At 43.1% G+C, this 23,946-nt stretch overlaps 1 protein-coding gene across 1 annotated transcript in view; it reads left to right on the top strand.

The window, feature by feature from the left end:
• The first annotated feature begins 3,105 nt into the window (after nt 1-3,105).
• Nucleotides 3,106-23,946, top strand: part of LOC147737910 (uncharacterized) — a 76,702-nt gene continuing 55,861 nt past the window's right edge. Inside the window, exons 1-2 of the mRNA XM_086924994.1 lie at nt 3,106-5,400; nt 5,451-5,655. Coding sequence (XP_086781120.1) covers nt 3,469-5,400; nt 5,451-5,655 — 2,137 coding nt within the window. The 5' untranslated portion in view covers nt 3,106-3,468. The remainder of the gene's footprint in view (nt 5,401-5,450; nt 5,656-23,946) is intronic.

The raw sequence follows: 23,946 nt of genomic DNA, 5'->3' as shown, positions 1-23,946 counted from the left end.
CATTTAACACACCTTCCTGTTGCCCTGTTCTTCAAACAATCATTAAAGATTGGCTTAAGTGAGGTGCTCAGTGCTGTGTTATTGGAAGCCAGCGTCCTACTACCCAGTTCTTTATCTCAGAATACTACTGAGCTATAAATGTTTTACTTCTGACTGATCTGGGCCTGCCCCCGCTCTATATTTCATAGAGGAAAAGCACCTTTTTCAAAGAAAGAACACTTTGGTGACAACAAACTTTGCAGCTGCGAACGCATTTGCGAAAGTAAAGAACCTTGGTGGCATGCTGCACGCTATGGATCATTTGGCGGTGCATTTCACACTGTGAAATACTTTTATTTTGCATTATTGAGCTGTGCCTGTGGCATTTTGTGAGTATTTGAAAAGCAATGCTAAGCATGTTGTTAACTTCTCAATCCTCGGGATCAGCGTGATGTTATAACAAGGCCACCTCCAGATCTAACCAAACCCAGATTGCTGAAATAGCCGTGGGTTAAGGAAGGATCAGGTGAGGGCAAAAAGAAAGGCGGGGAAGGAAGGGAACAGCGGGGAGGGAGATCTGGAAAACACAAGACAAAGAAATGCGTTGGTACCAGATACTCTCACTCCTGTTTCAATCAGCAACCCATTAACATAAGATGTACCCATCTACCTGTAAAGAAACTAAAGGAACGGTGTAATAGAAGATACAACTCTTCACCAGCATCAGAGCCCTGGAAGGATATGAACGGTGCTACGTCCTCCCTGTAATACTCAATGAATACCTTTCTTATTCTGTGCCCTTGTATAACCGTATTGCAAGAATGAAACACTATGCTATTGTACATACCCCACGACATATGAACATGACGGGACGTAGAGGAGAGTCTTGAGCAACATCCGAGGGACCCCTGGATTCAATGTATCCGAGTAAAACAAAGTTAAGCAACAATGGGTTACGTCACCCGATAGTATAAAACAGTACAGTACCTGTGTTACTCCAATCAGTATTGAATATGGTCCTGAAGGGCACTGCTTCAATTCAATATGAGATCCTGATTTCCTGTGTACGAGCCGCAAGACGCAGGCACAGCATACAGAGCAAAACTTACCACGTGCGGTAAGATTAAGTATATACGAGAATTCGTCCTCCGCACGAGCCGAAGCAAGAAGGCTCACCTGCGGAGGGCAACTGCAAGAAGGAAACACTCTCATGGAGAACACTCCACACGGAACACAATTCGTCCTCCGCACGAGCCGAAGCAAGAAGGCTCACCAACGGAGGGCAACTGTGGTAGTGAGACACACTCGTAGAGAACACTCCACACGGAACACAATTCGTCCTCCGCACGAGCCGAAGCAAGAAGGCTCACCAACGGAGGGCAATTGCGGTAACAATTCGTCCTCCGCACAAGCCGAAGCAAGAAGGCTTACCAACGGAGGGCAAGGAAATCCTTGGTAACTGCTACGGGAAGCAACTCACTCCAAGAGCTCAGAGTTCAGGTCGATAGAATCCAAAATATCCGACAAGAGAAACAGGACCGCCCCTAGATAGGCGCGAAGCATTCTGGGACATTTAGTTGTTTAGTCCGTATGACATCCAGCCGGATGACTACGTTCTGAGGCGCTCACAGAAACCTGACACATGTGGCCCTTTGTAAAAGCTGTGTAGGGACTGTTTCATTGCCGGGCATGTGTGAGAGTCGCAGAAGGCACTTTATCTTTATCTTATGTGCAGTGTGCGCTGTTCTGGTGCATTCTCCATCTTGTGGAAAGAATGAGCGCACCTCAGGATTGTACCATTGAAGGTGGCCACAGTGGTTTGTACAGGCGATGTTGAAAAGCATGAGTAGGAGGAGAGACCTATGAAAAGTCATGGGAATTACGTGGTTGGAAAATGTTGTTCGCAGGTTTTGTGCTGGAAATGGAATGTTGAAAGCAGGTCAATGCAAGTGAGGTGCAGGTGAATAGGTTTGAGAACAGGCTCTACCTTGTGTGGCGGGCAGCAGAGGTGTAGGATGTATGGACAGAGCAGTTTGACTTAAGAGATGTTTTTAAGAGAGTGTTTCGGGTGCTGAGCATGGTACAGGGGTGAAAGGGTGCTAACAGCCTTGGCTTTGGCGTACCATCTGTGCTCTTGCTACGCTGATGCACCACAGTTGTCAACTAGTGGGCCGCCAGTCTAGCATGCTATCTCAAGCTCTAAAGTTAGAGGTGGGACAACTAAACAACAGACCAGCCAAGCTCAATCTCCTTGTCCAGCTGGGAAACTCCCACCCCAGTGGATAATACCGACAAACTTAGAAATATATGTGAGAGAAGTAAAACCACAAAGTAAATACAATCATTAAACTGCTGCTCTACTGCATATTGTGGGTGTAGTGGATGAAGCAAAGCACCTCTGCGAGCAGCAATATTTGATTCATGGCACAACATTCTGATGTCCAACCTTCTGTCTCAAGTCTTCCTGATCCATCTCCCATCTCTTACTCAAAGAGCTGTTCTTGTTTTACAAAACCTTGAGCATTTGCCACTACCTAAAGCTGTAACTAGTGTATGAGTGCTATGCGAGCGCCCTTTTTTTTACCAACTTACTCATGAATAATTAAGATGTGACATATTCAAAACAACTTTTATGTAAATTTCTGTGTATGGTTAAATATGCCTTCATATGTTTCAAAAATGGTAATCAAGAGATATTTATACAATCAATAAAAAATTGTGTTTGCACATTCCGTTATGTTTCCCTTTAAGTTATTAAATTTTTTTTTACATCCGACAGAAAACAATCTTTGATTGTACGAAATGTTTCAAAATAAGGAAGATAACACTGTAAATCTGCAAAGATGAAGTCTGAAATATTGAGTTCCAGTATTCAGGAAAACATAAGTGCCATCAGAGCCAGCCAAACCCGAACATAAACTGAGACATCCTGAAAGAAGGGAGAAGGGACACAAGAAATTCAGTGATTCCACGAGTCTCAGCTGTGTACTTCCATGCCTCTGAACGAAGAAATAACCTCTTGAAAATGAAGACAATACTGATAAACCTCCTCTTGTGTAAACATGTCCAATAACAGCTTTGATCATGAGGTGGTGACAGCAGTGCGGTGCTTCCTAAAATAATACCAGGCCACCATTCTGTGCTAGAGGTGTATTGCAAACTGTTTCAGACCAATCCACAGCAACCATTGAAAAGCGCAATGGAGTGGAGTCAGACAACTGAAGGTTAAAAGAAATAGGGGTTCTGCTGTCTAAAATACAGAGCACTGTCCCAGTGTGCACCGACCAGAAGGACGTTGGATCTTTACCCGCATGCGTGCCGAACCATTATCCAGTCTAAAGACACAATCGCCCACGAAGAAGCCTTACACACGTTTTGAGATTGGGAAGTAGTTGGTGGCCATTGCACTTTATTCTTTAATCGGAAAGCAAACGTGCAAAATACAATACATACAGAGAATGCAAGAATAATACAAGTGCTTTATCAGTCATGTTGGCCCTTCAGGAAGTACAGTCAATGGATGTAAACAAGTATATACTAGAGCCAGAGACGCTAACCAAGAGAGAAGTCTCAGACACATGCAGTGAGAGCTTTAGTTTGTCATCAATATTAAAACACCATCAGCAAACACACACAGGGAAAAAACGATTCAAATGCCCTGAATGTGTAAAGAGCTTTATCCAGTTATCAGGCCTACAAAGACATCAACGAACACACACAGGGGAAAAACCATATCATTGCAATGAATGTGACAGTAGGTTTAGTTGCTCTTCAGCATTAAGGAATCATCAGCGAACACACACAGGGGAAAAACCATATAATTGCACTGAATGTGTGAAGAGGTTTAATCGATTATCACACCTAAAACAGCATCTGCGAATACACACTGGGGAAAAACCATTCCAGTGCAGTGAATGTGAAAGAAGTTTTAGTGATTCATCAACATTAAGGAAACATCTGCGAACACACACAGGGGAAAAGCCATTCCAGTGCAGTGAATGTGGAAGTAGTTTTAGTCAATCTTCAACATTAAGGATTCATCAGCGAACACACACAGGGGAAAAGCTATTCCAGTGCAGTGAATGTGGAAGTAGTTTTAGTGATTTGTCAACATTAAGAAAACATCAGCGAACACATACAGGGGAAAAACCATTCAAGTGCAGTGAATGTTTGAAGAGCTTTAGTCAATTATCACACCTAAAACAGCATCAGCGAATACACACAGGAGAAAAAACATATAATTGCACTGAATGTGTGAAGAGGTTTAATCGATTATCACACCTAAAACATCATCTGCGAATACACACTGGGGAAAAACCATTCCAGTGCAGTGAATGTGAAAGAAGTTTTAGTGATTCATCAACATTAAGGAAACATCTGCGAACACACACAGGGGAAAAACCATTCAATTGCAATGAATGTGAAAGTAGTTTTAGTCACTCTTCAACATTAAGGAAACATCAGCGGTCACACACAGGGGAAAAGCTATTCCAGTGCAGTGAATGTGGAAGTAGTTTTAGTGATTTGTCAACATTAAGAAAACATCAGCGAACACATACAGGGGAAAAACCATTTAAGTGCAGTGAATGTGTGAAGAGCTTCTCTCAATCATCACACCTAAAACAGCATCAGAAAACACACACCGGGGAAAAACCACACCAGTGCAGTGAATGTGAGAAGAGGTTTATTCTATTATCAGACCTAAAAAGGCATCAGAGAACACACACTGGGGAAAAACCATTCAATTGCAATGAATGTGGGAAGAGCTTTATATATTTATCAAGCCTAAAACAGCATCAGAGAACACACACAGGGGAAAAACCATTCAAGTGCAGTGAATGTGGAAGAAGGTTTAGTGATTTGGCAACATTAAGGAATCATCAGCGAACACACACAGGGGAAAAACCATTCAAGTGCAGTGAATGTGAAAGTAGCTTTAGTCGATATTCAACATTAAGGATTCATCAGCGAACACACACAGGGGAAAAACAATTCCAGTGCAGTGAATGTGGAAGTAGTTTTAGTGAATCTTCAACATTAAGGAAACATCAGCGAACACATACAGGGGAAAAACCATTCCAGTGCAGTGAATGTGGAAGTAGTTTTAGTCAATCTTCAACATTAAGGAAACATCGGCGAACACACACAGGGGAAAAGCCATTCCAGTGCAGTGAATGTGGAAGTAGTTTTAGTGAAATGTCAACATTAAGAAAACATCAGCGAACACACACAGGGGAAAAACCATTTAAGTGCAGTGAATGTGTGAAGAGCTTCTCTCAATCATCACACCTAAAACTGCATCAGAAAACACACACCGGGGAAAAACCATGCCAGTGCAGTGAATGTATGAAGAGGTTTGTTCGATTATCAGACATAAAACAGCATCAGAGAATGCATACAGGGGAAAATCATTCAAGTCCAGTGAATCTGGAAGTAGTTTTAGTGAATCTTCAACATTAAGGATTCATCAGCAAACGCACACCTGGGAAAAACCATTCAAGTGCAATGAATGTCTGAAGAGCTTTTGTCGATTATCAGACCGAAAGCACCATCAGAGAACACACACAGGGGAAAAACCATACCATTGCAGAGAATGTAGAAGTAGTTTCAGTGAATCATCAATATTAAGAACATATCAGCGAATACACACTGGAAAACCATTCAAGTGCAAGGAATGTGACAATGGATATATATACATATATATATATCAGGTCTAAAACAGCATCAGAAAACACGCACAGGAATCCTTCAAGTGCAGTGAATGTTGATGTAGGTTTTATGAATATTCAATATTAAGTACTGATCAGCGAACACACACAGGAAAAGCCATGTCATTGAAGTAAATGTGTGAAGATCTTTTGTCAACTCTCAGAGCTACAAAGATGTCAGCCTCTCTTCAGAAGAGTGCAGGATCAATAATGAAGGTCACAGAGCTACAACTGTGTGACAGCTCGGCCGAGCACACTTCAGAAGAGTGCAGGATCAATAATAAAGGTCACAGAGCTACAACTATGTGATAGCCAGGCCGCGTACTTCACTTCAGAAGAGTGCAGGATCAGTAACGAAGGTCACAGAGCTGCAGCTGTAAGACAGCCAGGCTGAGCACACTCCAGAAGAGTGCAGGATCAACACTGAAGGTCGCAGAGCTGCAGCTGTGTGATAGCTAGGCTGAGTACTTCACTTCAGAAGAGTGCAGGATCAATAATAAAGGTCACAGGGCTGCAGCTGTGTGATAGTCAGGCCGAGCACACTCCAGAAGAGTGCAGGATCAACACTGAAGGTCGCAGAGCTGCAGCTGTGTGATAGCTAGGCTGAGTACTTCACTTCAGAAGAGTGCAGCATCAATAATGAAGGTCACAGAGCTGCAGCTGAGTGATAGCCAGGCCGAGCACACTTCAGAAGAGTGCAGGAACAATAATGAAGGTCACAGAGCTGCAGCTGTGAGATAGTCAGGGCCAGCACACTCCAGGAGAGTGCAGGATCAATAATAAAGGTCACAGAGCTGCAGCTGTGGGATCACCAGGCCGAACACACTTCATAAGAGTGCAGCATCAATAATGAAGGTCTCAGAGCTGCAGCTGTGAGATAGCCAGGCTGAGCACATTTCATAAGAGTGCAGGATCAATAATGAAGTTCTCAGAGCTGCAGCTGTGTGATAGCCAGGTTGAGCACACTTCAGAAGAGTGCAGGATCAATAATGAAGGTCACGAAGCTGAAGCTGTGTGATAGCCAGGCTGAGAACACTTCAGAAGAGTGCAGGATCAATAATGAAGGTCTGAGATCTGCAGCTGTGTTATATCCAGGCCGAGCACACGGTGTCTGTTCAGCAAATACAGATTATCAATGAAAGTCTCCAACCCGCATGCTGTGTGATAGACAGGGTGAGCGCTTCTCTTCAGGAGAGTGAGGAATCATTTATAAAAGTCACTGAGCCGCATGTTGTGTGATAATTAGGCAAAATCACCATTTTACATTCTTGGACGAAGATTTTTTGATGGCTAATGGAGCCGAATTTTGACATGATTGTTCCACAAAAGAAATGAAAAAAAAGATTGATTGTATAAAAAATAATATTAAGGTAGAACCAATCACGGTGCTATAAAATGTACACAATAATGACTAAGTTTTACATATTAAAAAGAAAGGCACGTTTTTAAGATATGTAATAGAATAAAAAATTATTTGGATTTTGACATTTTACTGCTGATTGTAAAGAAATTATATTGAGCCCCAAACTCAAGATAATTTGTGCTGCCAGCAGGGAGTCTAGCAGAGGTGGCAACAGATGGGGGTTCTATCTCGACAGTGTGACTGCTGTCGGCAGGTGGTCTGGCAGAGCTGACATTAGAAGGAGGTCCTATCTCGAAAGTGTGACTGTCCTCAGCAGAGAGTCTGGCACAGGTGACATTAGAAGGAGGTCCTGTCTTGACAGTGTGATTGCTGTCAGAAGGTGTCTAAAATGAACAAAAGAGATGCACGTGCCGCTATTGACTTAGCCTAAACTATTTTTTCAAAACATATGAACTAAAACACCATGTTTCGTGTGTATTATCACTTCTTTTATTTGTTTTATATTTTATTTATATATTTCCTTTATTTTGGTATCTTAGTTTGCCAAATTCACATTTTTAAGACCTTATGTACACAAAGAAATACATTCATATTTACATAAACAGAAAACAACAAAAACAGATTTCAATATACACTTCAAAAATAGGAATCATTCAAGCCACTATTCAAACGGTCCTGATGATAACTCCAAAATAACACGAGTTTGAAACGCGTAGAACTTTCAATAAGCCAAAAATTACAAAAAGGGTTCCAAGAATTGTATAATTAGATCTCTTTTAGAGAATATTAATTGTAGATGGCTTTACTGTGAATAATTCTATTCCAGTATTCATTTAAAAGTATATTGTTATTGTTGTTTGTGGTGGTACGTCTGATGAATGAATGGTGGCTTGAATGATTCCTATTTTTGAAGTGTATATTGAAATCTGTTTTTGTTGTTTTCTGTGGGTTCCTCCGGGGAATAATCATTCCATAGTCCTATGGAAGCTTAAATTTAAATGTATAATTTTCTATAATGGAACTGAAAGCCCTCCTGCACTGAGCCAAGGTAGGGATAAGTACGTAGTCTGTACTGATGATTGTCTTTTTACCTAATGAGCTCGAGTGTGGATGATTGGCACAAGGATCGCTGTCATCACACAGTTAACCAGCTCAAATCTGTGTATGGAATTGTGTTAAAATGTCCTCATTTTGTGCACATATTCACACCAGTACTTCTGAAGAACCGGGTTATTTAATACCCAGCGGCGCCAGGGGCATGCCCAAAGTCTTCGGGTTCCACCTGTCTTAGAATACAGAGACACAGAAACTTCTTGGTGGCGTCAAAGATCAAATTTATTGGCTGCAGCCAGTAACAGAAGTCCTAGAAATCATCACGGTATGAGTTCTCAGGAGACTGCTCAATTTTACACAGCAAGTCGTCCCTTTTTATGCCAAAAATCACATTCCAGACAAATACCTAATATTTACAAACTGTCCAATCACATGTATTCACACCAAAGGTATCGCATGACAGTAAAACCCACTTTTCAGTTGCCCAGCCCATGATCAATCATCGGTCAAACCCAACATTCTTCTTTAGACAGGTTGAACGAACCCATAATAAAAAAGGCCACAACCCAATCATAAATAGACCATAAAGAAAGGAGCAGAAACAGGTGAGAGTAGGATAAGGCATATTTGTGTGCAATAAAACTTTACGATGTCCTGTGCTCTGATCCTTAACCTTGATCAGCTAGAGGGCAGGAACTGGTTTAACAAGGTCAGCTTCAGGCAACAGGGTCAGTTCACTCAGGTCAAACAGGAGTCGGCACGAACTGGAGCTAAGGTGTACATGTCCTTAAAAAGACTAGTTCAGCCACAGTCATCGGCCTATGTGAGGGCAACCACAAAATGGCTGCCATACACAAAATGGAACCCAAGGGTTCAGAACGAAATCCCTAAATACGTAGTGAATCCATCGGTCTAACGTGATGAAAACACTCATACTTGCCGCACTAACTAGTTACGGTTCGCTAATATCAAATTCGTAACTAAACCATCACCTTTATGAAACGGGTTCAGAATTCACGGAACCTCAGACCCTCCTTTTGCCCTTACATAGGCAATAATCTAAACTCACGTCAATCTGAGTCCAGGTCTATATTCATCAGATCATCAAGATGTTGCTGGAGCATAATCCTATCACTTAGTACCTCTCTTGGGACAGGTCTCCTTGCACACGTAGTAGCACAGAGGCCACATATAGCAGGAGCGCACTGCACACAAAGACAGAACAGGAAAAGAATCGCTAAAGCCATCCCAATGATCATCAGAATCTTCCATCCCCAAGTCGATAACAGTTCCCAAAACCATCCAATCAACGACCAATCTCCTTTATCCACATTTATAGACTCAGAGATCTTATGTAACTTAGAAATGGCCTGGTATACTGTAGGAGCATTGTCTGGTATGAAAACGCAGCAACTCGATTGGATCACTTTACATACCCCACCTCGATCTGCAAGTATGACATCTAAAACCATTCAATTTTGTAATGTCATAAGGCGATCTGCTTGAAGCTCAGCGGTCAGATTACTAAGGGCACCAGCAGTTTCATTTATGGTGGATTCAACAACTCTTGTCAATTGCCGTATATTTCTACTGTTTGCCATAGGTCCCCAAAATGGTAGGAAACCCTTGAAAAAGTCTCCCACTTCTTGTCCCGTAGTATCTTCCTCACTGAAGACACCCCTAACAACTCTCGTTCTGTGGTAATCTACAGCAGCAGTATACGTAGGAGGCAACAAAAATGCAACATTACATGTTCCTGAAAAATCAGGGGGCAACCATGTATATGCTCTATCATAGCAGACAAAATATGTGCCCTTAGCTGCTAAAAATGGTGGGGAAGTTTGGGACTCAAAGACATACGTCTGAGTACAAACACTCTTCCCTAACTGAGCTCTCGGATTCTTGCCTTTCCCTTGCAGACAAAAATGACCACGATGGGGTAATATCCAAATCGGAGGTGACCTTTTTCGTCTCTGCTTCTCACCCAGACTAATACTATATCTGGTTGCATTCCAACCAACATATGCCATTAACTCATCTCTGGGAATAGTTCTATAAGTATCGATCTCGCTACTCATGTTTAAAACTCCTTTCACCAAAGCTTGGTTACTCGTGTTCTCTCTTCCAAAACGCGGAGCATAAACCTCAAGGGCATAAAGGAACTATGGCCCACATGCATCAAGCATTTTTGGAGTCGCAAACGGTGCGATTCCTTAAAATCGGCCGTTTGCGACTCCAAAAATGCTTTTTCAGATGCATCATTATTTTTTAATGAAATTCGCTGATTTTGCGACTTTCCAGAATGCGATTGCATTTAAGGAATCGCAAATTTGCGATTCCTTAAATGCAATGCATCATTCTGAAATCAAATTGCGAGAACAAGGTTTGGAAGTGCAAATTACCACGAGGTTGAACCTCGTGGTAAATTGCGAAAAATGTTTAAAATGTACTAATTTACATTTTAAACAATGTCATGTTACAGACACACATGTCCTTAGGACATGTGTGTGTGAAACATCCATTTAAAAATACATTTCAGGACGCACATGCAGCATACGCGTAGGGATGAGCGGCTACAGGAGGACTTACTTGCATGGCGTATGATGTGTGCGGTGGGGTCGACTGACAGCGACTCCGATGCTACTAGTGCTACATTGTTCTCGTCCGAGGAATCGGGACCTGAGGAAGGGGGGGCGGGGGAAGGGGAGGGAGAGTAGGGGCTGGGGTACTACCCTGATGACTACGCACATGTTCCTTATGTCAGTTTCTGTACTTGCACTGTATCCCGTGGATCTGATTCTTGCGTTTCCTGTTCTATCTGCAACTGTTGGAGCCGGGCTGGGGGGGTGAACTGCGTACACATGTATTTTCTGTACCTTGATGCCAATTTTGGGGAGGGAACGTATTGTTTATTCTGTCGAAACAATAACGTTTTTTTTTTCTTCACCCTTAAAAAAAAAAAATACATTTCAGGGGTGCAGGGGGGGGTCCAAAGGACCCCCCCCTGCACCCATGAAATTTTCTAAGTGCCACTCGCAATTTCCATTGATTCCTATGGGCCTTTTGGCCCATAGGAATCAATGGGAATAGCGAATTCGCAATTTTGAAGTCACATAATATTTGCGATTCGGTAAAAATTGCGATTTTTACCGAATCGGAAATATTTTGCACTTTCTATGATGCATCCCGTTTTGCGAATCCATATTTGCAATTCGGTAAAATTCGCAAATCTGGAAACGCAAAACGGGAGTTTGATGCATGTGGCAGATAGTCTGAAAAGCCCACAAAGACCCGTTCTGACTGATCGGTAAAATCAAATAGGGAACACCTCTATCCGTAGTATGCGGCATAAGACGACACACCCAGCAATTAGTGATGTTCACCACCAACTGATGTTGATGCAATAACTGTATGAATGAGTTATTTACAAATTCTGACCTTCTAATCTGTTCGTGTTCAGGTAAAGTATGGAAAGAATGCAAAGAAGTAGTAGCAGGTAAAGTCGTAGGTTGAAAAACGGGTGCAGAAATCAGTTGAAGAGAAAATACAAACCAACCCACCAAAGCTAACGTCATGCTAAAAAACATCAAAAGACATGTGATCAGAAAACATTTGCCGTGCATAATTTTACACAGTTTCTTCTTAAAGTTCATTTTCTCAACGGCTCTCTCAATCTCAAAAAACTCCATCCTCTAACTCAGTGGTTCCCAAACTTTTGACTCCTGAGGACCCCCATTGAGTCACCACTGGAAGCCGGGGACCCCCAAGCAATGTGTATGAGTTAAATTTCAAAATTAAAACAGTCATTCGAAAAAAATACACACGTGTGCACACAAAACAAATACTCAAGGTACTAAGGATTTTGGGGCCAGATATACGACCATTTCATTTAGCGCCTCGCAATTAGCGACACATTGCGAGTGGCAAATTGTGAGTCGCTAAATGAAATGTACAACAGTGTGTTTAACACTGTTTGGGATTCCCAATGGGGTCGTAAATTGCGAGGTTCATTAATATTAATGAGCCTCTCGCAATCTGCGAGCCCATTGGAAATGCCAGCCCTCCCAGGGATGGTGGCCTGCTGGGCTCTGCAGGCCACCATGTCTTGGACTGCTTTTAAATAAAGCAGTTTAAAAAAAAATGCAGCCTGTTTACCATGCATTTAAAATAAAAAAGAAAATGAAACATTTTTGTTTCATTTTCTAAGGGCAGGCAGAGGTCCCTGGGTCCTCTGCCTGCCCTTAAAAAATAATTTTGCATGCATTTGCAAAGGGGGAGGGGTCCCCTGGGGACCCCTTCCCATTTTCGAATGCATTACCATCTACTTGAAGTAGGTGGTAATTGCGACTGTTTTGCGACCGCAAAACATTTGTACATGGTTTTGAGACTCTGTGGTACTTAAAATTCTGGACCCGTGTTATAAACATCGTCGTATCATGACGATTTTGGTATCAGCAGACCGAGAATGACGAGTATACTATATACGAGCATTTTCGGTGTGTTCGAGTGATGAGATCACCACTAAATCAGAGTTTCCGTCCTGAACCCTCGGGGTCCATTTTGTGAGCGCCAGCCATTTTGTGATTGCCCTCACATAGGCCAATGACTAAGGCCAACCACGAGTCTGAAGGACACATACAACTTTGCTGACTCCTCTGTGACCTGGGCAAGCTGACTCCACTGCCTGAAGCCAAACCTGTTCGGCCAGTTCCTTTCCCAGTGGTCGAATGAGATTAGTATCAAGGCACAACATGTCATAAACCTTTCATCATACACGAACCATGCCTAATCTTACACACACCTGTCCCTGTTTCTTTCTTTATGACTTGCTTTACGAGGAGGAGGTGCCCGTTTTTATTGGGGGTCCGTCGATATCTGATGAAAATACTGGACCTTGCCGGGTAATTGATTGTGGGCTGGACAAACTGAAATATGGGCTTGTCATCATGACTCTGCTTTTTCTTTGTAGTGGAAATATGTGAACGGTTAACTGTAAAATAAGGAATGTTTGCCTAAAGCATAATATTTTGTATAAAAGGAGAAGGATGGCTTTGTATGTTTGAGCAGTCTCCTGAGAATATACACCGTGTGGTACTTCTAGGACAGCTGTTACTGGCTGCAGCCAATAAATTCGATCTTTGACTTCACTAAGAAGTCGCTGTGTTTCTGTAGTCTGAAACAGGAAGGACTCGAAGTCATAGGGTGTGTCCCTGGCACCGCTGGGTTCTTAAAAACCCAGTACTTCAGTTTGCAAAATAGGCTATGTACGTGGCTCAATAGGTTTTTGCATGTATAAACGGGTTTGCGACCCGTTCGCGCATATCAAAACAGATCGTACATCTGGCACTTGGTATTTTATATTGAAGTAATAGCCCCTCTGTCACATGTATTTCATTTGTTTTATAGCATCTCTCATACCATTGTAGGATGTCAGAGCACTTTACATCACACACATATAGAGACATTGAATCATACATGTAAATCAGTGTGTATATAAAATGTTTAAAGAGTGCTTATCTGGAAAAGCACAAACTCAGGATTCAGAGCATAACACAGTGGCTAGCACTGACTTTAACATTAAAAATGCATTTACACACAAATAAATATTTTTATCAGCATCAGGATAATGAATGGGAAAAAATATATGTTAATAACTGGTACCATGCAGTTTGCAAGCAGCTCTTTGATGACAGTTTATAGGTCCATATGCTAGATTATGATTGTCACTTATGAAGTGCACAGTAACAAAAGAATTTCTGTGACAAAAGCAGTAACCACGAACCTATGCACATAAAATACAGCTTTTTAAGATGCATGATACACGTTCTTTGCAGTAGGCACATTAACCCTCTGTGCTACATTAGTTCAATCAAAGCTGCCACTGAACAAAACTCTCCTCAGCTCCAGCAGGTACATTAATCACTGGCATTCTCTTGACACTTTTATTGTTGCTGGAAGGCTGCTAATTATACAAGAAATGTTTCTGTGCTTTTAAAACTGTTGCCTACGGACCCCCTGGGAATGTGTCACGGACCCCTGGGGGTCCGCGGACCACAGTTTGGGAAACACTGCTCTAACCAATGCTGTTCACGGCGGTTGGTTTTCTTCTGCTAAGGAATGCTTCTGTCAGCCCAGGGAACTCCCTTAGACCAACCAGAACCGTCGACCTTGCGTCTTCGGCTTGCACTCTCTAGTCTTTACACCCTGACCCTACAGCTGAACCCGGATGGTGGTTCACAAAAATATACCAAAAAAGTTTCTTGGCTGAGAGAGTTCAGTTACTGAGAGAGTTCAGTTCCAAAAATCAAAAAAAAAGGAATTCATTTATTTTATTAGTCCATTGTTTCTAGGACGTAGATTATAACGCTCTTTTCCAGGCCTCGTTTGAGGCTGAAACTACAGTTCAGGTTCAGTAGTGTCTAATCTTTGAGACACAGGCACAGCTTCTTGAAGGACATCGTCATCTCCTTTGTCGGAACCTCTCCACACCAACTCAGCGTCGCTAAACGGTGCAAACTTCGGCACCCTTTCAGTCTCTGAATCTGCAATACCTTCTCGGACCCACTGGTCGTACGGCAGAGGCAACGGCACCCTCTTACAATGTACACCGTGGATCCAGTTTTTCTTCCCGAAAACCTTTACTGAAGTCCTCGTAGATAGCAGGACTTGGTACGGTCCATTCCAGGGGGGCTGATCATTCTTAGTCCGCTGAAAATATTTCACCAGGACCCAGTCACCGGGATTGAGAATGTGACCTGGGTCCGCAGAAGCTGGCGGCAATTTATCATGAACCTGTTGATGTAAGACACGCAATTTAGTCGTCAAGTCATACAAGTAGTCCACTAGCATAGGGTATTCGATGTCACTAAACTTCGTTGGCCTCGGCCAAACGTTTGACGGACGGCCAAAGACAATCTCATACGGACTAAGGCCTATCCGGGAACGTACTGTAGTTCTAGTCGACAAAAGTGCCAATGGTAAAGCATCAGGCCATTGAAGACCAGTGCTCGCTTGAATCTTAGCCAGCTTTAACTTTAACATGCCATTATAGCACTCAACTAAACCAGCTGATTGGGGATGATTCGCAGTGTGGAATTTCTGGTGAATTTCCAACCCTTCACACACTCTCTTCATCACCTTCCCCACGAATTACCTTCCGTTATCACTCCATACCATCCTTGGCAACCCAAACCTAGGGAAATATTCTTTGACCAGGACTTTAGCAGTGGACGAGGCAGTATTATCTTTTAGGGGGTATGCTTCTACCCATCTAGAAAAGGTGCAAACAACTACAAGGACATACTTTAAATTATTGCACCTTTCCATGTGGATGAAATCCAATTGCAAAACCTCGAACGGATACGTCGGAGGAGCAAAGTGACCAGCTGGAGTTGGGGTTCCCTTGCCAGGATTATACATTAAACACACCATGCAATTCTTGACCACATTCTCCGCACATTTGGGAATTCCAGCATTCTGCCATACTGGAGCCAACAACTTACAAATCCCTTTCACAATGATGTGAGGCAAACCATGTGCCATAATAACCACTGCAAGCACGTGCGCATCTGGCAACATCCATCTTTGGTGTTCTGACAATTCAACCCAACAACCAGTCGAATCTAATCTACCCGTAGTTTCTCTCCAAACATTCTTCTCACTTTCAGTAGCTTCAGCCTGTATCGATTTCACACTCTCAAACGTATCTTCGCACATTCCAACATCACCAATCCATCTCGCAGTGCCTGCCACATACATTCGACTCATCAGATTTCTTTCTGTGTCTTTCGCAACTTCATCCGCAAACGCATTACCACGGCCAACATCATCCGAAACCTTCCGATGAGCACTACACTTCACAATCGCAACTTGCTTTGGCAAAGTAAGTGACTCGAGAAGCTCATTCACCAACTGTCCATGCTGAATCTTAGTCCCATGGGATGTGAGGAATCCCTTTCTTTCCACAAACGTCCCAAACTATGGGCAACACCAAACGCATACTGACTATCGGTATACACATTCACTCTCTTTCCTTCAGACAAAACACACGCTCTCGTTAATGCAATCAATTCCACTGCTTGTGCTTAATTATAGCTCACTCGTTCAGTTTCAACAACTGTACTTAATGTCGTCACGGCATATCCTGCAGTCATGTCATCATTCGGAAGCTTGTAGCATGAACCATCAACCCATAACGTACCATCAGGATCCGGAAGAGGAGAATCTTTTAAATCGATCCTACCCTTCGTCTCCTCTTCCGTCCTCAGAAAGCAATCGTGCTGTACCTAACCATCTGTATCCACAGGCATCGGCAACAATGTTGCTGGATTCAATACATTGCATCGCTTAATATGCACATGACTAGCCAAAAGTGTCAACTCATAACCCGACAACCTTGCACTAGTAAGGTGTTGAGTTTTTGTCCGATTTAATAAAGTATCCACTGCATGTGGAACCATCACAATCAACGTATTATCCATCACCAGTCCAGCAGACTGTCGGATAGAAACAGCCGCTGCCGCTGTAGCTCTCAAGCAACTCGACAACGCTCTAGCAACTGGATCTAACGTTGATGAAAAATACGCGCATGGACGCTGCTTGTCCCCAAAAGATTGTGTCAACACTGACAACCCACATCCCTCTCTCTCGTGCACATACAACGTGAAAGGCATGTTATAGTCTGGAGTACCCAACACAGGAGCCGAACACAATGCATCACGTAATTCTGAAAAACTTTTCTGACATTCATCAGACCAAGGAAGAGGATACGGAGTATCTTTCACAGTCAATGCTAACAGAGGCTTCGCCAACAATGAAAAATTAGGGATCCATTGTCTACAATATGATGTAATACCCAAAAAGGCAAGAACTTCTCTCTGTGTCGTTGGCACACTCATTGACGCAATCACCTGAATTCTTTCTGGGGTCAATTTCCTTCCCTCCTTCGACAAGAGATGACCTAAGTAGGTTACCTCTTGGCGGCAATATTGCAACTTTGAAGGCGATACTTTATGATGCAAGTCCGACAGATGTCGCAACAAAGAAAGAGTAGCTTCTTTACAAGTTTTCTCATCATCAGCGGCCACTAACAGATCATCCACATACTGAATAAGAGCAGCACCAGCAGGCAACACAAGAGTATCAAGTTGAGTTTTCAAAGCCTGACTATAGATAGAAGGACTTTCACAATAGCCTTGGGGAGCTCTCTTAAACCGGAGGCTTCGGCCTCCTAAAGAGAAGCCAAAAATATCTCTACTCTCCTCAGCAATTGGAATACTGAAGAAAGCATTTTTCAAGTCTATGACTGAAAACCAGGCAGCTGAAGCAGGAATCAAAGTCAACAAAGCAGTAATATTCGGAACAACTGGAAACTGTGGCACAACAATCTTGTTAACCTCTCTAAGATCGATCACAAACCTGTAAACAGGTGGCTGAGAAGAGTCAGTGCGTTTCAGGACAGGCAAAACAGGACTGTTATACACATTACCTCTCGTTTCTTTAATCACACCTTTCTCAATCAGATCATAAATGATTGCTAAAAGCGCTCTTTCACCATCGCTAGAAATCCAATATTGGGGAATAAGCAGCATTTTAACATTCGCTTTAAGCATTACAACATAAGGTGGAATCACCAAAAGACCCACATCATTAGGACCTGTAGCCCAAAGATTATCAGGGAGAGAACGCAATTCTGGTGGAAGCCGATCTTTAGACAAATACATCGGAGAGATCACTTTCTTACCCAATGTAAGTTGTACTACCGCAGGAGAACAACGTAATGTTGCATGCAACCTTTTCAACAAATCCAAACCCAACAAATTCTCACCACAACCTGTCGTTAAAATGAGAGGTGCTTCCAACTCACAAGGCACTATAGAAAGAGACAAGGGACTAGAAACTGTGTTACGAACTGAGGCGCCAGAGAATCGTACTGAAACATTAGTTAAGCCAGACAAAGGTGCGCCAGGGAGTTTAGAGTGCATAATAGAACTCTTTGTAGCACCAGTATCCAAAAGAAAAGGCTCTACCACACCTGATTTAATCACTTCAACATACGGTCCACTCTGATCTACTGGAACTGAGACTACTCCCTTACTTTGTCCATGGCTGTCCTAGTTATCATTATAACCAACACTCTCACCTTCAACGTAGTAATCCTCAACATAGTACTGAGTCGACTGACCAGATGCAATTTTCTGTTGATCAAAACAATTCATAGAATTCTGTGGGGGAAAGGAACGTTCGTTCTGAGGAAACGCACCACGTCCTCTACCCCTAGACACTTGCTGAAAACCACCACGGCCTCTCGGGCCGTCATACCACTCGCTCGCTGTCGCAACACAGGGCACTCATTTTTATAATGGCCTTCCTCCCTACAATACGCACACTGATTTAAACCGAAGGGTGGTCTTGGAGGAAAATACCCAGCGTTCTGTGGCGGTCTCTGAAATGGGGGAGGTTGCTGAAACTGTGGGCGTTGCTGTGACTCTTGCTGATTGAAGCGAGGCGGATACGCCTGCTGCAAAAGAACCTTTGTCTTTAAGTCTTTGGTCTTTTTCTCTACTCTTTCTTTCTCGTCCTTGTCTCTATTCTCGTAGTACTGTGCAGTCGCTAATATCTGGGCCGACGAGGAAACAGCCCAAGAACTCTCAGAATCTTTCAACTTATTACACAGTTCAGGAAGTAAGTTAAAGACAAACTTATCTACGAACAATCTTTGCCCACCTTCCGTACTCATATCCTGACCACTATGATCTACAAATGTTTCTTTAAATCTAGTGAAGAAATTAGATACACTTTCGTCCTTCTTCTGCTTACATGCTGCTAACTTGTCCCAATTTACTCATAACGCTGGCATCATCGTCTTCATTAAATTAATAATTCTACCTGGCAATTCCGTAACCAAAGGTTCAGGTTTAGCACCTCCCTGTTGTCTACCATCCGCAGCAATAATATTTGCCCAAGTATCTCCTAATTCTACCCCATGATTCTCATGACGAATCTTTGCCCATAGAGGTTGAGGTACTACATTACCCAACAGCATATCTATGTCTGCCAAATTCATGATGCATGCGTCAACTGTCTGGGACAATTCTTTGTAATAGCCAGCAGGATTCTAACGGGGATCAGGTAAGGTCTGCTTAAGAGCCAAGACCTCTGCTCTCTTCCATGGCACATGTACCCATACTCACTGAAAATGAGCCGGTGCGGCAACAATACCCTGATTTACATTAGCCTGAACAGCTTCCTTCCATACAGGAGGAACTTCTCTCATGGGATACTGTCTGGTTTTCGTCTAACAGAGGAATCAGGTTCGTACAATGTCTGAGGAGGAAGGCTAGATCTAAAAGCCAGTATCGTCTCTACGGCATCTGTAATATCAGATTCCACTATCATCCCTTTAGCAAAATCCGACTGAACATCAAGTAGTTCCTGCGGGATCAAACCCAAATCATTATCTTCCCATTACTGACGCAGAAACATACACATCACATTAAAAACATACCTTTGCTTAGGCGGTTCCCACTGAAAGAAAACATCCATAACTACTGGCAAACTATACCTTGAGGCATTTATAATCCATTTACAAGCCAACAAATCCAACACAGCCCGTTCCTCGGAACCAGGAAGCTGACTACGACTCTGCTTACGTTCCGAAACAGGGGTCATATTCAGTGACCCAAACAATGGAGACAATAAACTAGAAACAGTTTCTGTCATTCGTTTTCGAACAGAAGGAGAAGAAGCAGTCATAAGAACAGGAGAATAAGTGTTTTGAGGCAAAGAAGGTGTAGGAATAAGAACAGTAGGAGTCTCAGATGCAGAAGCGGAAGGCAAAGGAGTTTGAGGCAAAGCTGATAGCAAAGCTGGCAACCATAGAGCGGGTTGTGCAGGCGGAGGTAAAACCATCTGTGGAGTACCAGGTGGCTGAACAACAGCAGGAGGTTGAACAACAAAGGGTGGAACAACCGGTGGTAATGGAGGCGCAGTAGCACCCTGCACATAAGGAGGTGGTAATCTCAGTAAATGAGACATCAAAGGATCTTTCTCAAGATCTTCAATCACTTTCAGAGGAGTAGACGGCAAGGCCGGATAACATTTATCTATGGCCATGCAACGTTGCCTATCTGACACCTCAATTGCTTTATCTTCTTCGTTTTCTTTAAACTGCCTAGCAGCTTGCATTATTGATACATCCTTTTCTCTTTTATCTCTTTTAGCTTGTTTAATTTCTCGCTGTCTGGCTTCTTTACACCAAAGGCGAAAGGAGTCAAACATTGCCGGCCGGGCTTTCTTCCTAAATAATTTAGTTTCTAAATTGTCTAAAATCTCTGTATTAAAGCTACCATGTTGGGGCCATTGTAAGGCACCATCTTTTCTAGTGTAGTGGACCCATACTTCATTGAACGTAATGGGGCCCACGCCGTGTTTAGAATAGAGCTCATAAGTCGGAGTTCCAACCGGAGGTATCGGACAAGAATCCTCCAATCGGGAATCTCTGTTGCAACCACAACCAAACCAAGTACAAAATTTACTACGATTAGGCATCTTCGCTCACAAATCGAGCTTCAAACTTCAAGGGATTATCTCTACTGATACACTCGTAAATATACAAGACCCTCGGTTTTGGAAATTGCAATTTTCAAATCAAAACTAAGGACCAAACAAACTAAGAACCAAAGAACCAAAAACTAAGGACTGGGGGCGACCCACTTTTACTTAACTGAGGTATCAGTCACGCCACCAGAAGACCCGTCTATCTTCTCGCCATACAAAGCATCACAAGTGGGTCCAAGACAGGGCGACAGTCAGGGCAGCAGTCCTTCGTAGCCGTCAGGAAAGCGGGAAGCGTCGCAGAAAAGACCTTCAGTCCACATTCGACATGCCGGGGTCGATGAAGTGGTGGCCGTCCTCCAGAATTTCCTCACGAAGCTCCTCACGATCTTCAGGCTTGGACCGGTACCGCTGAGGTCGCCCCACGTTGGAAGTGCCAACTGATGAACCGGGTTATTTAATACCCAGCGGCGCCAGGGGTACGCCCAAGGTCTTCGGGTTCCACCTGTCTTAGAATACAGAGACACAGAAACTTCTTGGTGGCATAAAAGATCAAATTTATTAGAAATCCTAGAAATCATCACGGTATGAGTTCTCAGGAGACTGCTCAATTTTACACAGCAAGTCGTCCCTTTTTATGCCAAAAATCACATTCCAGACAAATACCTAATATTTACAAACTGTCCAATCACATGTATTCACACCAAAGGTATTGCATGACAGTAAAAGCCACTTTTCAGTTGCCCAGCCCATGATCAATCATCGGTCAAACCCAACATTCTTCTTTAAACAGGTTGAACGAACCCATAATAAAAAAGGCCACAACCCAATCATAAATAGACCATAAAGAAAGGAGCAGAAACAGGTGAGAGTAGGATAAGGCATATTTGTGTGCAATAAAACTTTACGATGTCCTGTGCTCTGATCCTTAATCTTGATCAGCTAGAGGGCAGGAACTGGTTTAACAAGGTCAGCTTCAGGCAACAGGGTCAGTTCACTCAGGTCAAACAGGAGTCAGCACGAACTGGAGCTAAGGTGTACATGTCCTTAAAAAGACTAGTTCAGCCACAGTCATCGGCCTATGTGAGGGCAACCACAAAATGGCTCCCATACACAAAATGGAACCCAAGGGTTCAGAACGAAATCCCTAAATACGTAGTGAATCCATCGGTCTAACGTGATGAAAACACTCATACTTGCCGCACTAACTAGTTACGGTTCGCTAATATCAAATTCGTAACGAAACCATCACCTTTATGAAACGGGTTCAGAATTCACGGAACCTCACTTCTAAAGCCAGGACACCATATCTAAATATTTATACAATTGAAAATAATTGCTAGTGAGGCTGAGTCATTTGGAAATTTTAGAGAACCAAAACATTTGACACAAAAAATAGTGATATGAAATTAATTGCATTTGGTTCTTTTGATTGCGTAAACCTTTTTCTGCCCCTGGTTCTCTTCAAAACAGGTGCTAGCCGAAAAGCCTATAAAGCTAGTTTGAGATACAGCCTAGCACACTAGTTCTATGTCCAGTAGAATAAGACGAGGTCACTGTCAGAACTTGGAAATGAAACCGTTAGTTACCGTAAAATGCTAGAAAGAGCATAGCACAGCCACAGGGCCAGAGTTCCATCCACCATGGCTCTTTTGGTATGGAAGGCTTTGTGAACCAATGATATTCAACTAAAGAGAGATGGCTCCCTATCGACTTGGCTGCCTGTCCTGTATGACATGGTGGGTGTTCACCGAGAACTGGTTTCTCAAGCTAGGTGGCGGGCTCGCGGATGCTCAAACTAATTTAAAAGGTAGTCTGATTGATGAACAAGACAGCTGTCCCTAGCTTTTATTGCAGTGTACAGAATAAAAAGGTCATACATTTCTGAAACACCTAGTTGCTGACTCCGGAGGGGAGGATAAAATGATAAGAAAATGGCAATTTGCCAACAGTTATGTATTGATACATTTTCACTGTATTAAAGCCCTTAAATGGCTTGTAATTGCTGGTATAAGTCCGGAGCTCCAACATACCAATGTTTGTCTTCATGTTTTTTCTCTTTTTAATTTAGAACAATCTACCCTCAGTGGGTGGAATCTTCTAATTGCCTTATAGCCCTTCTGCCACGGGATATACCAGTCGTTAAAGGCCCTGAACCCGTTGCAGCCCCGAGACGCATGCCCTTGCAGGGGGCCATAAGGCTATATTAAAGCCTGCCTGACCAGAATAGTATGTTTGGCTATCATGTACTTGATTGCATTCTTAAAACAGTACTTAACTGCAATGTTTAAATAAGTCAAGACATATTTATACATTGTCAATTGAATAGAATAATTGAGAAAAAGTCTGAGGGGCGCCCGACGATCGCTGTGTGGTTGGGGGCGTGACATTAAAAGGTTTTAAGACCACTGGTCTAGGGTGTTCCTCATCAGAGAGGTGTGAGGGGCCTGACGTAACACTGTTGGTTAGTCAAATCTTAAAGGAGAGGGCACAGAGACTCAAAGCCGATGGATTTCAATGTCGAACCTGTTTATCACCACTTAATCATCCTCACAATTGCAATAAGTGACTAGATCAGGACACCTCCTCCCACGTCCATATGGGCTGCCAGCTAGGTATATTCAGCACAGGTTTGGAAATCAAGGTTTGAGATGTAAAACATGAAAGTAATAGAAACATGTACGCTTTACAAAGGAACGGTGATGGTGATGCCAAGCCCTATGTGCCACTGTTAGTACTGCCAGCAAGAGTGTGTACATTTATCTGCTAACAGCGCCGCTCCATGGGAAAGGTCAGCCATCCCTCATCATACCTGCAAACCAAACCTATTCTAGACCCTCTCCAGCAGCACCTGTAGGCAGCTGGCCAGTGAACAGTAAACTCTCTCTGATAAACCCACCTTTAGCAGACAGGGGCGTGAACACTTCAGGCAAAAACAACAAAACTAGGGCTGCTGATCGACCCCGATCACAGGCCCAGAGTGTTTGGTCCTAGAGATCCACGAGGACTAGTTTAGTCCCGTGTGGGGCTGAAACGTAACCGGTTCCTTACAGAAATGCTGAGTGGAAGAGCATGGGCATTCAGTGCTTATGACCAGGGGTTGCTCAGCCCTTTAAAATAATTAGACAGTACGTAAACCACTAGGACAAAAATACCTTAAACTCCCCCCTCATCCCCCTCCCACCTCCCTTTACCGTTCCCATCCCCTTCTCATCCCCCCTCCCTCCCTTGATGAGCTCGAACTTAGGAGCTGCGACGGCAGATCCGTCTGAGAGCAACACAGAGGTT

The sequence above is a fragment of the Lissotriton vulgaris genome, chromosome 1_1, assembly GCF_964263255.1.
Source record: "Lissotriton vulgaris chromosome 1_1, aLisVul1.2, whole genome shotgun sequence".
Taxonomy (NCBI): domain Eukaryota; kingdom Metazoa; phylum Chordata; class Amphibia; order Caudata; family Salamandridae; genus Lissotriton; species Lissotriton vulgaris.
Note: the sequence above shows the minus strand (reverse complement) of the source record. Positions and strands in the feature narration are given on the sequence as shown.